Raw genomic sequence first — 17,594 nt, 5'->3', positions numbered from 1 at the left:
ATATTCAATAAATGAATATTTAATTTTCAATTAAGAATATTCAATTTTCAATATTTAATTTTGTATATTAAATTTTCAATATACAATAAATAAATATTGAATATTCATTTTTCAATATTCAATTGTTAATATCCAACTTTCAATATATGAATTTCAATTTTTAATTTTCAATATTCAATATGCAATAAATTAATATTCAATTTTCAAAAATGAATATTCGAATTGCAATACTCAATTTTCAATTTACAGTAATCAATTTTCAATTATCAATTTTTAATATTCAATTTTCAATATTAAATGAATGAATATTCAATTTTCAGAATCTTGTAGAGCTGCATGAAACCAGTCAAATGATTGAAAACATATTATTCAAGTAGGCGCTTTTAGTATATTTAAAACAAATTGTAAGGGGGAAACATATAAGGGAGATAATAAAATGAAACAATTGGCACTAGATGGAGAATCTTGTAGAGCTGCATCAAACCAGTCAAATGACTGAAAACATATTATTCAAGAAGGCAACTTTTAGAATATTTAAAACAGTTTGTTAGGGGGAAAGTTTGCATTGTGCATAATAAAATGAAACAGTTGGCACTAGAAGGAGAATCTTGTAGAGCTGCATCAAACCAGTCAAATGAAAACATATTAAATAATCAACTTTTAGAATATTTAAATATATTGTTAGGGGTGAAAGATATAAATGGGATAGTTAAATGAAAGAACTGGCACTAGAAGGAGAATCTTGTAGAGCTGCATCAAACCAGTCAAATGACTGAAAACATATAATTCAAGTAAGCAACTTTTAGAATATTTTAAACAAATTGTTAGCGGAGAAAGGTATAAAATGGGTTAATTAAATGAAAGAACTGGCACTAGAAAGAGAATGTTGTAGAGCTGCATGAAACCAGTCAAATGATTGAAAACATATTATTCAAGTAGGCAACTTTTAGGATATTTAAAACAAATTGTTAGGGGGGGAAGTTTGCATGGCGCATAATAAAATGAAACAATTGGCTCTAGAAAGAGAATCTTGTAGAGCTGCATCAAACCAGTCAAATGACTGAAATTCAAGTAAAAAACTTATAGAATATTTAAAATATATTGTAACTAATAAGCCACTCTCCAGACCCCTATTAACCATGATCTCCCAAAAGATCCATCTCACAAGGCTTTTGAGAATCAGTGCAGGAATCCCATCAGATCCAGGACTCCGTTTGTCACCCAATCTACCAATTGCCCAGGTCACCTCATCCATCGTGAATCTGCGTGCCTTAGAGTCCTGTTGTCTCTCTATGTCTTGTTCCTGACAGAACCCCAACCCCAATGAATTACACAAACAATCTTACAAAAATTGGAGTCTGGGTCAAATACGCATTGTGGGTCCAAACTTTTTTAAAAATACAGTTAATAGTGACTGTTATTGTGCTGTTTTAACAAACTTCATTAGTCAGTTAACAGAAATGGAAATTATCACGGTTTGTTCAAACAAGATTGTGCCACAGTGTACACAACTAACAGGTCAATTATGTTTTTATGAAATGTCTTCGGTGAATGAATCATTTGAAGGGGTTTGTAGCCTGCACAATCACCCAATCTGACTATCTTACTTTCTACAGCAGTGAAACAAGAAGTGTATCACAACAGATCACACACAGTTGACGAACTAAAATCCTCATTAACGACATACGTAAGAGACATTCCAGTACACCAGCTGGTTAAAGTGTTTGAAAACAAATTGAAATGTGTGCAGTTTTGTTCTGATGTTGGAGGTCATTTTCAACACTTTTTATAAACTATTCTAGTAATTACAGTATCCATTTTTATAAAGTAATACTAAGAAAATTTCATTACTTTTTTTCTTGTGCACAGCAATTTTCTGAATGCACTGTAATCTAACTGCCTATGTGGTTGAAAAATACTTAGTTTATTTTTGTCTGCTCCATAGCAAGGGAAGGTTTAGTAAATCCCCGTTTCTACCATCCTAGTCAAAAAGAATAATACTTAACATCCAATTTGTTTATGAATAATTTTAATGATGAAAAGCTAAATGGTTAATTTGACTAAAACACTACTTACTTGCAAGTTCTTTTTTTTCTTTTTTTTTAATGATATTTAGTCTATGCTTATGTAAATTTAAATGTGTTTTACACTTTGTGATTACTGTACAGTAATACAGTAGAAACCTAGTAATCGTGACTTAAAATAGTACTTGGTCTGATCACTAAATATCTTGATTAACCAGAATTATCTTTCAGTCCATTTCTTTATTTAGTATTTTAGACAGCATGCATATTGCTATTGTGTAATGATTTATAAAATCTTAATCATCATAAAAATAGGTTTGCGGTTCTGACAATCAAAAGAATGAACATGAGAAGGTGAGATTGGAATATTATAGGCGGGTACCAGATAATTTTCTTTCCAAGTATGTCAAAAGAATGTTTATGGGAAAGAAAAGATAAATTTTTAGACAAAAACATTATCAATACCTGGTAACATATTGTGGTTACTAAACAAGTGTAAAATAGTTATTAATGAAGTGCACCAACTGTCCTTTCTTGCCCGCTTTAAAAGGAGTGGAGGAAATCTCCCAATATACCAATGCCAAAATTTCAGATAACTTAAATAGGGATTATTTAGTTAATAAATAGTTTTTGTAATTATTCCTTGAAAAATATTTATTTCTAAACCAAATTATGTAATATTTATATTCATAAGAATTAAATTATGTAATTCTTATATTACATAATTTATAATAATGTAATCAAATTAATATAATTTCTACGTAATCTAACTTACTTTTGTTTCCTTTATTAGCTAAACCTCGGTTTACATTTCTACTTTTCTCATTTTAAGTATATAAATTTGTGAAGAACATAGCTTCTAGATGCAAGACAAGTCATTCATAATTAGAAGATTAAAAATATAGGTGTAAAAAAAGATTAAGAAAGATTCCCTTGACATTCAAGTTGAATATATAGGATAGACTTGACCATCAGTTATCTATTTTTTTATCAGTGTCTATTTAAAATTCTAAATTTATCTTTAGATCTTACATATTCAAAATTTAATCTTTTATGAAATAAATAAAATAATCAGTTCTACAACAATCTGTTTTTCTGTCTACAGTAACATTGTGTACAACAATAATGTTTTAAATATTAAAAAACATGATTTTTCATCATTTTAAGTTGTTAAATTTTAGAGGAATACAATGTGATAAACAAGTGATAACAATGCGATATGCTCGTATATATATATATAAAATACAAACATGGAAATTGTTTTTATATTTTCATTCATTATATTTGCTTCAAAATTGTTATTAGAAATAATTATTTTATTTGACAGGCCTTAACTAGTCTGTATTAACAGGTATGTTTTGCATTAAGAAGTAAATTTAATAATTTTTATTTTTTTTAGGCTATAAAAGCAATAATGACATTGGATGCTGCTGGTATTTTATTTAAGTGGCAATTTTTCGATCATGCAGCACATCTTGGTGGTGCCATAGTAGGAATGTAAGATATAAATTAAAAATTTTATTCTTTTACTTTTAAGAGATTAACAGTTATAGAGATTAATAGTTAATAAATTATAAGTGCAAACTTATGTCTTAAATATAAGCTAAAAATAAACAGATCCTTGGAGATTTAATCATTTTTGACAATCTTTTATATGATATTTTTCTTCATTTATACATCATCATAAAAATATAACTAATTGCTGATGAACTTTTATGAAATAAATAACATAATCAGTTCTACAACAATCTGTTTTTCTGTCTACAGTAACATTGTATACAACAATAATGTTATTTTATATTTTAAGATAACATGTGTAAAATACAATGGAATGCCGATTATCCAGACTGCCATTTACAAGGCCAAATCCAGGTAAATGGAAAATTAAAAAAGGTTCATCATAATTGTGGACATACCATTCCGATGTATAATGGGTATCACACTTAATAAAAATATGAAAGTATAAAAAATAATTGTATTACAGTAAAAAGATACTCAGAACATAAGTAAGTACAGTATAATAAAAAACAGATACAATTAGACGGTACAAAAATCGAACGTGGTAGAAATTTGCTAATAAAAGAATCTGAATTTATAAAAACTATTTTAAATAAATTAAAATTTACTACTACTACCTTACTGTTTTATAAAAAATGTCATTTCAAAAACTTACAAAAACATATTGAAGAGAAATTGCATTTATTATAAAAATATATTATTTTAAAACTGTTAAAAAAATAGAAAAAAAATTACAGTACGTTTCATAGAATAAAACTTTAATAATACTAACATTTAATAATTTAAACATACCTTTAAAAATACTATTTTTAAAAAAAATCAAGAATGTATATTTGCTTGTATGTTGATCTTCATTTAGGAGCTACAGTAGCCAACATGTAACAGTGCGCTTGGATGATCAGCCCGCACATCTGCTATACTATTGTTCTCTAAAACATTGGCACACCATGATTAGTCAATTCTTAGTAGCATAAACATGATGTATGATACGTTGGGTAGTAATTGTCGCCACTCCAAGCTCACCGTTATTTGGTGGCAACTGTACGAGATCACATAATCATTTTAACAAAGAATCTGTATGCTTTAACTGTTCAAAAATGATGGACAAAAATTAAGTTTGTGTGAGACAGCCCTGGATGTAAGTCATTGCCTTTTCTTGAGCTGTTGGCTGATCATATATGGTATCTACAATCTCATCATTGCACAAAATTTAGTACCCTGGGTTATTGTCATCACTAATGATCCATTCATCAACATTCTCGAAATCACAGTCTGTATTGCCCGATATGAAATCTCTTGTGTAAAATTAAGCCTTACGTTATAAAATCTTCACGATGCATTACATCAGTATTGTTGGCATTGTTTTATTTAAAATTTCATTCCACATTCTTTGCTAATATCACCCTTCTGTCAGAGTTCCATGCATAGGCCACATAAAACAGCAATCTTTTAGATTAATGTCTTTGATTATCTTAATTATGCCACGTACATCTTCATTATCAGCCAAAAGAGTTCTTTTCATGTCCTCTGAAACCAGGGTGAACCCAACTGTACATAACCCTACCTTCTCCAGTATGCGAACGCTGTGCTGGAGTCTTCTGTTGAATCGCTGGTCCTTTGGGAACAAAATTTCGGTTTTAGTTAATAATATTTCAGTACTTGTTGTTCCTCTTGAAAAAACTAACAAACTGGGAGTTTGAAAAGACTTCGACCAACCTTTTCAGCTGAAGAGGTATCGAACGATAAAGAAACAAGTAATGTAACAGAGAGTGCTAAATTATTTAATGTATGGTTTCTTTTAGTAAAGTGTAACAAGGAAGTTAAATCCTTTTCTAAGGTTTCTCTCTTTGTAATAAGTAAGTGCATAATAACAGCTCTGGCTTCGAAATTTATTAAAAAACTTAGTAATGGTGCCCAGGTAAGTAATGATAACAAGAGTCGGAAACTCCTAGCCCTTAGGTGCATGGGGAAGGACAAAGTGATAGTGGAGCCCAATAATAATACACTAAATTCCAGCAGGAGAGTGTATCTTTCTAAGAGTGATCTTTTACCATGAGTTGGCTGGTATTGAATTATCTGAAATATCAGAAGATCTATCATCGCAGTCAGTCACTTCTGTGCAGAGGATTATGAATAAGTAAAATGGTTGTGTCAACATTTTCACTTATCCTAACCTTTTTTACTCCAACTGTTCCTAACGAATAAGACTTGGCTACCTCTCTGTCTGTGTGTGACCATTCATACCAAACCCAAGATGCTGCTTACAGTATCAGGGTTTTGATCACAACAAAATTGGTTGCATGAGGGAACAGATTTGTCTGCATTGCAGCCGTACAGGACATGATGATAGTGCATGCTTTGAAGCTGAAAAATGTATTAATTGTAAAGGTTCGCATTTGGCAAAACTTCAAGATTGTTTCGAGGTTGCCCCCTTTCCAAGGAGGAACAGGCTTTATTAAAAATTTGTACCGAGCAGAAAGTGTCCTTTTGTGTAGCTTGTCAGGAATATAGAAAATCCCTCAACATGAGGAATCCTATATACAACGCACTGTTAAGTTTTTTCCAGGCTCTTTCTAATAATGTGCAAAAGGAGAATGCATGTCCATCATGGAAAGAACCGACCAAATTGGTCTAGGCTTTGTCAGACCAGATAAAATTCCTTACGTCTGCTTTTTCGTCACTGAATTCTTTTTAGGCAAGAAAAAGGAGGATATTTTTGGTAGAAAGACTGATAGTGAGCAGTTTATTGAAAATCACTCAATCAGTACATCACCAAATAAAATTCCTGCTGTACCAAATATGCAGCAAACTATCAAAATCCCTATGAAGGGATGTATTAAAAAAAAAAAATTGTTGCCTGGTATGGTATCTCTGGCCTCCAAGGTTTCCAGGTCCCCACCACATCTCGAGGTCTCTTCACAGATATGGTGACAAATGAAGTGCCTGAAGAAGCAAATTACTTCCTAAAGGTTATAAACACCAAAAAGAAAAACTGGATCGTATTTGATAATCTACATGCAGGGTTTATATATTTTTTTTACTAAAGGAAGAAAATTCTGTGGTACATTGTCTGCAGGAAATTCACCTCCTTCCCCATAATGAAGTGTCTTCTCGCAGCTAGGTCTATAAGAGATGCGGCTAAGTGTAGGTAGAGGACATGAAGGTGTGGCTGTTTTCCTGAAGGAGGTTGATTAGCTGCACAGATTCCCCTAGCTATAAACATCCCTGCAGCTCAGTGAAAGTATTGGCATCATTTAAAATGAATATCTGCAACTTATACTTTCCCCCAAATTCCAGTATCAGTGAAGACGATCTTTCCAATCTGCTTTCCCAAATACCTTTGTCCTGCCTAATAATTGGTGATTTCAACACCTTTACTATTCATCATTATGTTCCTCTTTAGGTACTATAGTTGATTGAATGACGCATAACTTTTATCTCTGCATATTGAACAATGGGTCATACACACTTATGTCATCTTCATCTGGTACATTTTCATTTGTTGATCTGCCTTTGTGTTCAACATCCCTACTTTCATGTCTTATCCACTACATGTCCTAAAACTTTAGAAGCAGTTATAGACCAGTTTTTACCTCAGTTGTTAATTGTGATTTGCCTCAGAGTCAGCCAAGCAGATGGATAGTTGGGAAAGATTGGATGCAGGAATTCCTTTAGGCAATACAACAGGAGTCGTATAGTGTGATCCACCAACTTGTCGCATATATGGCATTTATATTTGTATTGTCATGGCATTTATAGACATAGAAAAGTCATTTGATAATGTAGACTGGAATAAAATGTTCTGCATTTTAAAAAAATTTAGTGTTGAGAGCATAAGAAAGAAACCGTAATAAAAAAGGGAGTCTGAAAAAAGATGTTCCCTATCCCCGTTACTTTTATCTTTACATAGAACTAGCAGTTAATGATGTTAAAGAAAAAGTCTGATCCGGAGTAACAGTACAAGGTTAAATGATAAAGATACTATGATTTGCTGATGACATAGTAATTATATCTGAGAGTAAAAAAGATTTAGAAGAAGCAATGAATAGCATGGATTAAGTCCTACACAAGAACTACCGCATGAAAATAAACAAGAACAAAATGAAAGTAATGAAATGTAGTAGAAATAATGTTGATGGACCACTGAATATAAAAATAGGGCAAGAAAAAGATTATGAAGATAGAAGAATTTTGTTACTTGGGAAGTAGAATTACTATAGGTGGAGCGATATAAAATGCCGAATAGCACAGGTGAAAAAAGCTTCAGTCAAAAATATAATCTGCTTACATCAAAAATTAATTTAAACATCAGGAAAACATTTTTGAAAGTATATGTTGGAGTGTAGCTTTATATTGAAGTGAAACTTGGACGATCAGAGTACCTGAGGAGAAAAGATTAAAAGATTTTGAAATGCGGTGTAATAGGAGAATGTTAGAAATCAGATGATTGGATAAAGTGACAAATGAAGAGGTGTTGCGGCAAATTGAAGAAAGAATCATTTGAAAAATATAGTTAAAAGAAGAGACAGGCTTATAGGCCACATCTTAAGGCATCCTGGCATAGTTGCTTTTATATTGGAGGGACAAGTAGAAGGGAAAAAATTGTGCAGGCAGGCAATGCTTTGAATATGTAAAACAAATTGTTAGGGACGTAGGATGTAGGGGATTTACCAATATTAAATGAAGGGCACTAGATAGGGAATCTTGGCAAGCTGCTTCAAACCAGTCAAATGACTGAAGACAAAAAAAATTTATATTTTTAATATTGTGTCATTGTGATTTTATTTCGCCTTTAACATATGACATAGGCACTTCACATTTTGCTGTACTGTATAAAAAATATTTTTGTTTTGATATTGAGCATTTTAATTGCTGATTTTATTTCTTTTATAACTCTGTAATTTAATTTTTAAGTTTGATATTTTTAACTAATTGTTCATTCTAGTAATATAGTGTCCAGGTGTTGATAAAGACATTTAGTTGTCTGTCCAGGAAAAGATTAAATAGAAATAATCATATCAATCTGAAAAAATTTGCTAGAAAAAAAAAAAAATTTTCTTGCGGTCACCTCTATGATCTTTTTGACTAATCCAATCAGTATAAGATTTAATCGATGATCTCAAGTTGTGTTACTACCAACCAACAGTGTCAAATATTTTGTAGCCTGGAGCTGATTCTTCTATGCTGGGAAATAAAGTTATCTTAGGAAGAGCTTTCCATTCAAGGACATATTGTCACAATTTTCAATTAAATTCAATTTATTCAGGTACTCAAATGTAACATGATAGACCTCTATAAATAGAATGAATCAGTTCAGCTGAGAGTTACCTCCTGTGCTCAGACCTGGATATAAAAATTACAAAGATTTACATAACATACAAGAACATAACAAAAGATATATGTACAAGAAATAAAAATCTAATTTCTAATTACAAAGTACTTTATAAGCAAAGTATTCATCATAATATTTTAAAAGAATCAGAAAATTGTTGAATAAATTCATTTGCTACTGGGATGTTTGCTGATGATTCTCCATGAATTTAAAGTTCCCAAATTCCATCATGCTGATTAAAATTTTGAAGCCACCTGTATTTGCAATAATATTTTCATTCCCATTTAGATTCTTATTAAAGTAATTGCTTTCTCTACTGGAATTGATCCACTAATTGGTTTATCAAGAGATCAGTTTTGAACAAATCACCAAAAGAGCTCAATTCCCCTCATCATTTGATGCTTTCTTCATTGTCTTACTGGAAATACTTTATTCTTTTTTGAGTTGCAAAACATTAATCATAATGGTTTCTCCACTTATCTAAATATCTGAAAGAGTGGATGTTCCTGAACCATATTCATCTGATTACCATTATCCAATTTTTCCAAGATCTCTCTTTTTTCTGTAATTGATAAAACAATTGTTTTGTTGCAGACATGATATTAACAATCCCTAACAATATTGATACTTATGTTAACAGCACCAGAGTTACATTATTATAAATTGTATTTATAAGAAATTTTTACGTGTACTGTCTCTCAATATCCTTAATTATCAAACCAGATTATTATATGAACTGAAAACATGCGATATATATATATATATATATATATAAATAAAATATGTCCTTACTTACTTACTGATAATCAAAAACTACAGAAGATAAATTAATGAAAATTTGTATACACATTCTTCTTATGATGTAACTGCACATCACATTAAGAAAGTATTTTTTTAGACTCTGAGTTTAAAGAGTTAAAATGGGGTAATATTAACTTTTTTTTTTTTTTTCAATTTCTTGGTAGCAAAGTATTTAAAAACCAGTTTCTAGATTTTTTTAAAATTCTATCTTGAAAGCGATGAGAGGTAAAAAAATGTTGACAATGATTGTAAATTTTCCCCATTTCCGATTATACTAAACGAGATATTCATTCGATTTGGGCTTACATATACTCTTCAGATAATTATCTTAACCTCCTCTATGAATCATGAGACCTTGCCGTTGGTGAGGGGGCTTGAGTGCTCAGGGATACAGAGCAGCTGGACCGAAGGTGCAACCATATCGGAGAGGTATCTGTTGAGAGCCAGACTAAGGAATGATTCCTGAAAGAGGGCAGCAGCTCTTTCAGTAGTTGTTAGGGGCGTAAGTCACAACGACTTAAACGGCCATATCAACATCACTCAGTCCTCTGAGTACTGCGCAGCTGAAAGCAATGGAAAACTACAGCTGTTTTTTTTTCCAAGAAAATGTGGCTCTGCATTTTCAAAAGCAATAATGGAGGCGCCTTCCTTGGTAAAATATTCCGGAGGTAAAGTAATCCCCCGTTCGGATCTCCGGGTGGGGACTACTAAGGAAGGGGTCACCAGAAAAGTAAAAAAATAACATTCTACGAGTCGGAGCGTGGAATGTTAGAAACTTAAAAAAGGTTGGTAGGCTAGAGAATTTAAAAAGGGAAATGGATAGGGTAAACGTGGATATAGTAGGAATTAGTGAGGTTCGGTGGGAAGAGGAAGGCGACTTTTGGTCGGGTGACTTTAGAGTAATTAACTCAGCGTCAAATAATGGGCAGGCAGGAGTAGGTTTCGAGAACAAGAAAATAGGGAGGAGAGTGGAGTATTTCAAGACGCATAGCGATAGAGTCATTGTAATAAGGATAAATTCAAAACCTAAACCGACAACGATTGTTAACGTCTATATGCCTACAAGCGCCCATGATGATGATGAGGTAGAATGTGTATACGAAGAGATTGATGAAGCAATTAAACACGTAAAAGGAGATGAAAATTTAATAATAGTTGGAGATTGGAATGCAAGCATTGGAAAAGGCAAGGAAGGAAATATAGTGGGTGAATACGGGCTGGGCAAAAGGAATGAAAGAGGGGACCGACTTATAGAGTTTTGCACGAAGTATAATTTAGTAATTGCCAACACCCAATTTAAAAATCATAATAGAAGAATATACACTTGGAAAAAGCCAGGCGATACTGCAAGGTATCATATAGATTATATCATGGTTAAGCAAACATTTAGAAATCAACTCTTGGACTGCAAAACTTACCCTGGAGCAGACATTGATAGCGACCATAATTTGGTGATAATGAAATGTAGATTGGGGTTTAAAAACCTGAAGAAAAGGTGTCAGATGAATCGGTGGAATTTAGAGAAGCTTGAGGAAGAGGAGGTAAAGAAGATTTTTGAGGAGGACATCGCAAGAGGTCTGAGTAAAAAAGATAAGATAGAAAATGTAGAAGAAGAATGGGAGAATGTTAAAAAGGAAATTCTTAAATCAGCAGAAGCAAACTTAGGCGGAATAAAGAGAACTGGTAGAAAACCTTGGGTTTCAGACGATATATTGCAGCTGATGGATGAACGTAGAAAATATAAGAATGCTAGTGATGAAGAAAGTAAAAGGAACTATCGGCAATTAAGAAATGCTATAAACAGGAAGTGCAAACTGGCGAAAGAAGAGTGGATTAAAGAAAAGTGTTCAGAAGTGGAAAGAGAAATGAACATTGGTAAAATAGACGGAGCATACAGGAAAGTTAAGGAAAATTTTGGGGTACATAAATTAAAATGTAATAATGTGTTAAACAAAGATGGTACACCTATATATAATACGAAAGGTAAAGTCGATAGATGGGTGGAATATATTGAAGAGTTATATGGAGGAAATGAATTAGAAAATGGTGTTATAGAGGAAGAAGAGGAAGTTGAGGAGGATGAAATGGGAGAAACAATACTGAGATCTGAATTTAAGAGAGCATTAAAAGATTTAAATGGCAGAAAGGCTCCTGGAATAGACGGAATACCTGTAGAATTACTGCGCAATGCAGGGGAGGAGGCGATTGATAGATTATACAAACTGGTGTGTAATATTTATGAAAAAGGGGAATTTCCGTCAGACTTCAAAAAAAGTGTTATAGTAATGATACCAAAGAAATCAGGGGCAGATAAATGTGAAGAATACAGAACAATTAGTTTAACTAGTCATGCATCAAAAATCTTAACTAGAATTCTATACAGAAGAATTGAGAGGAGAGTGGAGGAAGTGTTAGGAGAAGACCAATTTGGTTTCAGGAAAAGTATAGGGACAAGGGAAGCAATTTTAGGCCCCAGATTAATAGTAGAAGGAAGATTAAAGAAAAACAAACCAACATACTTGGCGTTTATAGACCTAGAAAAGGCATTCGATAACGTAGACTGGTATAAAATGTTCAGCATTTTAAAAAAATTAGGGTTCAAATACAGAGATAGAAGAACAATTGCTAACATGTACAGGAACCAAACAGCAACAGTAGCAATTGAAGAACATAAGAAAGAAGCCATAATAAGAAAGGGAGTCCGACAAGGATGTTCTCTATCTCCGTTACTTTTTAATCTTTACATGGAACTAGCAGTTAATGATGTTAAAGAACAATTTAGATTCGGAGTAACAGTACAAGGTGAAAAGATAAAGATGCTACGATTTGCTGATGATATAGTAATTCTAGCCGAGAATAAAAAGGACTTAGAAGAAACAATGAACGGCATAGATGAAGTCCTACGCAAGAACTATCGCATGAAAATAAACAAGAACAGAACAAAAGTAATGAAATGTAGTAGAAATAACAAAGATGGACCGCTGAATGTGAAAATAGGAGGAGAAAAGATTATGGAGGTAGAAGAATTTTGTTATTTGGGAAGTAGAATTACTAAAGATGGACGAAGCAGGAGCGATATAAAATGCCGCATAGCACAAGCTAAACGAGCCTTCAGTAAGAAATATAAGTTGTTTACATCAAAAATTAATTTAATTGTCAGGAAAAGATTTTTGAAAGTGTATGTTTGGAGTGTCGCTTTATATGGAAGTGAAACTTGGACGATCGGAGTATCTGAGAAGAAAAGGTTAGAAGCTTTTGAAATGTGGTGCTATAGGAGAATGTTAAAAATCAGATGGGTGGATAAAGTGACAAATGAGGAGGTATTGCGGCAAATAGATGAAGAAAGAAGCATTTGGAAAAATATAGTTAAAAGAAGAGACAGACTTATAGGCCACATACTAAGGCATCCTGGAATAGTCGCTTTAATTTTGGAAGGACAGGTAGAAGGGAAAAATTGTGTAGGCAGGCCACATTTGGAATATGTAAAACAAATTGTTAGGGATGTAGGATGTAGAGGGTATACTGAAATGAAACGACTAGCACTAGATAGGGAATCTTGGAGAGCTGCATCAAACCAGTCAAATGACTGAAGACAAAAAAAAAAAAAAAAAATTATCTTAAAACAATTTTTAGATTTTTTGAATTTTAACATTTTAAGGGATAAAAAATAAATTATTTATTATTTTTTTTGCTGTTTTATGCTACAACTATTGAATCAATCTTTATGAGATGTGGATGTGATTGTAATTTATGTTTTAGATTTTTTTTTAATAACGTGTTACTTTTTTAAAATTGCCTAGTGCAGATGTAAGGAGTCCAGATAGTTGGACATCTGGGAAATTGGCGTTCCATTGTATATTGTGGATATTGGCAACAATACATTTAATATTTCCACTAAAGTATATATTAAACTGAAGATTTGTCCATAGTACATATTTTAGTTTTCTTTCAATCATTGCAGCTTATTATTAAAACATTACTAGAGCTATCACAGAAAACTATAATGATTAAAACTGCATCACAATTAAAATGTACTCTTCTTAGAAGATTGAAGGTAGTGTACATTAATTGGAAATAAAAATCAATCGAGTGTTTTTGAGAAAAACATCTTAATTTTTGTGTGTAGTATATTAAATATCATATTAATATAGCTTAATTATATTAAATAAGATTTTTATCCGTAGAATATATGCTTATGCATAACTGTTGTAATATTATGTGGATTATCACATGAGTACTTTTTACCAAAATTTAAATTTATACTATAAATAGTATCACGAGTAGGATTTAAATATAGTACTTTCTCACTTTAAAATTTTTACTGAATGACCATTTAGTAATGTTACTTTCTTCTACAGTATAAGGTTGGGTTGTTTTTTCCCCAATGTTTATTTTAATTTACCATCTTGAAATGATTTTACGTGGTCATTTATATTGAATTTTAATTAAATAATCTAGTTTTAAAGTATATATGATATAATTATCATTGTCACCATGAAATAAGGACAGTGTTACATCTTTTAAGCTTTCATGTCAATATCTTGGATTTGGATTGATTTGTCCAGTTCTTTCTAGAGCAATTTTTTATAAAATCATTTATCAAGAGTTGGATGATAACAAAATTTATGTATGTTACTACTCATATTAGTTAATAAAAGACCATAAACTAGTGGCATTTTTGTCATAATATACAGAAGAAATGATGAATTTTTCAATTTGATTGTTTATGGTAATGAAAATGAGTATTGCATAGCACTTTAGAAATGAAATGCCAATCATTTTTGTATAGTACATCTGTTGTCACAATTGAAAGTATAAGCAGGATTTGCTTTTTAGGCATATTTATCACCATAGTTATTCGGGATCAATTCGGTACATTGTTGATCGACTTTCAAAAAGGAAGCACATAACAAATGCTGCGCTAACCTTCTATCAAATGATATAGAAATTGCACACCAGAATATACAATCAATGACACATAACAAAGAGCATTGTGTTATTGCATGATAACATAAGCATGTAATATTTGTGGGGCGTAAGGTTTATTAAAAAATTATGATGGAAAAAGAAAACAGAAAATTCAAATCATTGATAACTGGTAAAAACAAGTAAGTTGAAGGGGTTTTTTGGTACCGATTTGGGAATGTGCTGAGTTGAAAGAAGCTGTCTGTTTTATGCGTTAACCGTACAGTTGTAGCATGCTTTATATATATATATATATATATATATATATATAATATATAAGCACAAAAAGATAGTAAATCAACAAATTATGTAATATATTGTGTCATCAAATAATATAATATACAGGCTGGTTTGATTATTAGAGTAATTAACATAATACAATTTTTTCCTAGCAGACTTATTGCAGAGGATTTGATAACAGTAACTATTGTAATCATAAGTAATTTCTAGTATAAATTTGTTATTATGTATATTGTGTTGAATGCATATAATCTTCTTTTTCAGAGGATGGTATTATTATGGAAATTATTACATTTGGCAGAACCGTAAATATGTTGTTCAAGCATGGCATGATTTTAGGTCATCTTTTGACTGATAAAAACAATGTTAATAATCAAATATTTTAAAGGTAAATATATTTCCTATGCAAGTAATTTGATTTAATTTTTTTTTTTTAACCTTTCAATATATAACAAAATAAATTATGTTCACATAACCAAATGAATGAAAATGCAAACAAATGTTAGTGAGAGTAATGTTCCAGTATGTCATGAAAAGTACTGTTCCATGTGTTACAGGGAGATTGTACTGCTAATCGGATTGAAGGTTCTGAAAATCATATGTACTATAAAAAATGATGTTCATATAAACATTGTATTCCTTTAAATCATTTTTGCTAACTTTTAATAGCTACAAAGCAATAAGATTACAATAAAAACTGATTATTGTGTGTACTTCTTTATCAATGTATCCTTCATTTAGAATGAATGATTTTTAATTCGACCGGTGTATCCGTGCATGTTTGGTTTTTTTTTGCAACATATATGCATTTTGTGTTGTAATGATTATTTCACACAAAGAGCAGCATCCTTAAAAGGACGTTTAAAAAAGATAATGAAATCCTTAAAATATATGTATTACTTTTCTTTGTTACAGATTTTCAAATGTTACACTGTAGAGATAAGTAATTTTTTTATAAATAATAATGAATGCATTTATTACAAAAAAATGTGACGAAAAAAAATTTAATTCTGGATAGTATTTATTAAAACGTGCACATATTTTAATACACATTGTTGTGTATGCATTTATTTATGTATGAAGTCATTTCATTTAAATTAAATTCGAATGGTATTTTAATATTAAAAAATAAAAAATGTTTTATTATTTTGTAAACAAAAATTTAATGTTTTATTTCCTATTTTGTTATCGATATATATTAATTTGTTTTTTTATCTTACTTCTGACTAATAAAAAAAAAAAACAGTTTATTTTTAAAGAAATGCTTCTTTTAAATAAGTTTGATAAAATGTTACAAAAAAGTAAATTTTTCTTTAATAAATTAGATACCTTTTACCACCTTTCTTTTTATATTTAAGGGAATAATTTATTTATGCTTTTAATTACAGGCTGATGCCAAATTTAATTGCTATACTTTTTTAGATCAGCATGATAAAGATCTCATTATTATCAAAATTATCTTCTATAAAGTGAAAAGTTAGGTTTTCAGGTTAATCATATTTAAAATTTGTGACAAAAATTTTTAAAGAGATTGATGGGCTGTGTATTAAGATATCCACGTTCAATTAATTTAGTAACAGAAAGATGTATGGAACATAAAAAGCTGTGAAAAATATATATTTGAATATAAAACAGCGATTAAGGATGTATAAATACGTCAAAGTTAAAAGATTTGCACAGTACAGAAAAAAATGGAGAATACAATCAAACCAGTGTGATAGATGACAGAAAAAGTAAATATAATATTAAACTTTTTAAAGCCAGGAAAATTAAAATATAAAAATATGTGGAAACAAAAGTTTATTTTTAAAATCAAATTGAAATGTTATATTTTGTACTAGAGCAGTGGCTTACTTACCTAAAACTTCAGATTATTTTCAATGTAAAAATAAATTATGGTAGCATATTAGTTGAAACAATAACTTCTGCAAAATAAAATCTAAGTTCATTACTTTCTGGTGGGTTGTTACTTTAATCAAAGTCTAAATTCTTACAGTACCTTTACTATATTGTTATCAATGTAAAAGTTCATACTGCCATCCTGAAATTACTTCAGCAACAGAAATGCATTCTGAAGTAATAATTCAGACCATCATCTTTGCTAACATACAAAACCCAAATTATTACTTTTGTTATAATTAAGTTTATATAATATATATGTGATGTTATTTTTTTTTTTAAATTCTTCATACATTTTTAAGAGAGAAAAAATTCAATTTAATAGAACAAACACCTAAAGACAAATTACACAGAAAGTGGTTTAATTTTACAGTAACAGTAATTACTCAAAATACCGACACAATAACAAATGATGGGTTCAACCAAGAAAAAAAATTAAAAAAATTAAGAAGTGCGATAAAGTTAAAGATAGAATTCTACATTTTAATAGTAATCCTTGAATTTTTTTACTAGCAATAGGTCTTACTAGCAATTTTATCATAACAGAAATATCTGATGTGGACAACACATGACTTCCTTGTACACAGATTAAATTAAATTACATTTACACATTTTTTTTTTTTAAATGAAAAGTACATAAAATTTTATTTCATAAAAAACTTCTAATATTTTATCTTTCTTTTGTTATTGAATTATTATTCATCATAAAAATAATTTTACAGTGAGAGGTTAACATAATTATTAATAAATCAATGTGTTTAAATTTTAAAAAAAAGTTAAAGAAAAAGGAGATGAAGTCTGTTTTGAACCGATGT

At 30.5% G+C, this 17,594-nt stretch overlaps 1 protein-coding gene across 2 annotated transcripts; it reads left to right on the top strand.

Annotated features, from left to right (window-relative positions):
• The first annotated feature begins 3,396 nt into the window (after nt 1-3,396).
• LOC142329436 (presenilin-associated rhomboid-like protein, mitochondrial) lies at nt 3,397-16,301 on the top strand. 2 transcript variants are annotated; one of them, XM_075374072.1, is made up of 3 exons: nt 3,397-3,521; nt 15,145-15,268; nt 16,269-16,301. In XM_075374072.1, exons 1-2 carry the CDS (start codon nt 3,439-3,441, stop codon nt 15,233-15,235), a joined length of 174 nt encoding a protein of 57 aa, XP_075230187.1. In that variant the 5' UTR covers nt 3,397-3,438; the 3' UTR covers nt 15,236-15,268; nt 16,269-16,301. The 2 variants fall into 2 exon arrangements, with proteins under 2 accessions (XP_075230187.1, XP_075230188.1); XM_075374073.1 differs by lacking the exon at nt 16,269-16,301 and adding an exon at nt 15,796-15,834.
• Nucleotides 16,302-17,594: the final 1,293 nt, after the last annotated feature.

The sequence above is a fragment of the Lycorma delicatula genome, chromosome 8 (assembly GCF_047948215.1).
Source record: "Lycorma delicatula isolate Av1 chromosome 8, ASM4794821v1, whole genome shotgun sequence".
Classification (NCBI taxonomy): domain Eukaryota; kingdom Metazoa; phylum Arthropoda; class Insecta; order Hemiptera; family Fulgoridae; genus Lycorma; species Lycorma delicatula.
Note: the sequence above shows the minus strand (reverse complement) of the source record. Positions and strands in the feature narration are given on the sequence as shown.

Coding starts and splice junctions, on each gene's coding strand:
- LOC142329436 (XM_075374072.1), top strand. CDS start 3,439: ATGACATTGGATGCTGCTGGTATTTTATTTAAGTGGCAATTTTTCGAT. Junction 3,522..15,144: donor GGTGGTGCCATAGTAGGAAT/GTAAGATATAAA, acceptor CTTCTTTTTCAG/AGGATGGTATTATTATGGAA.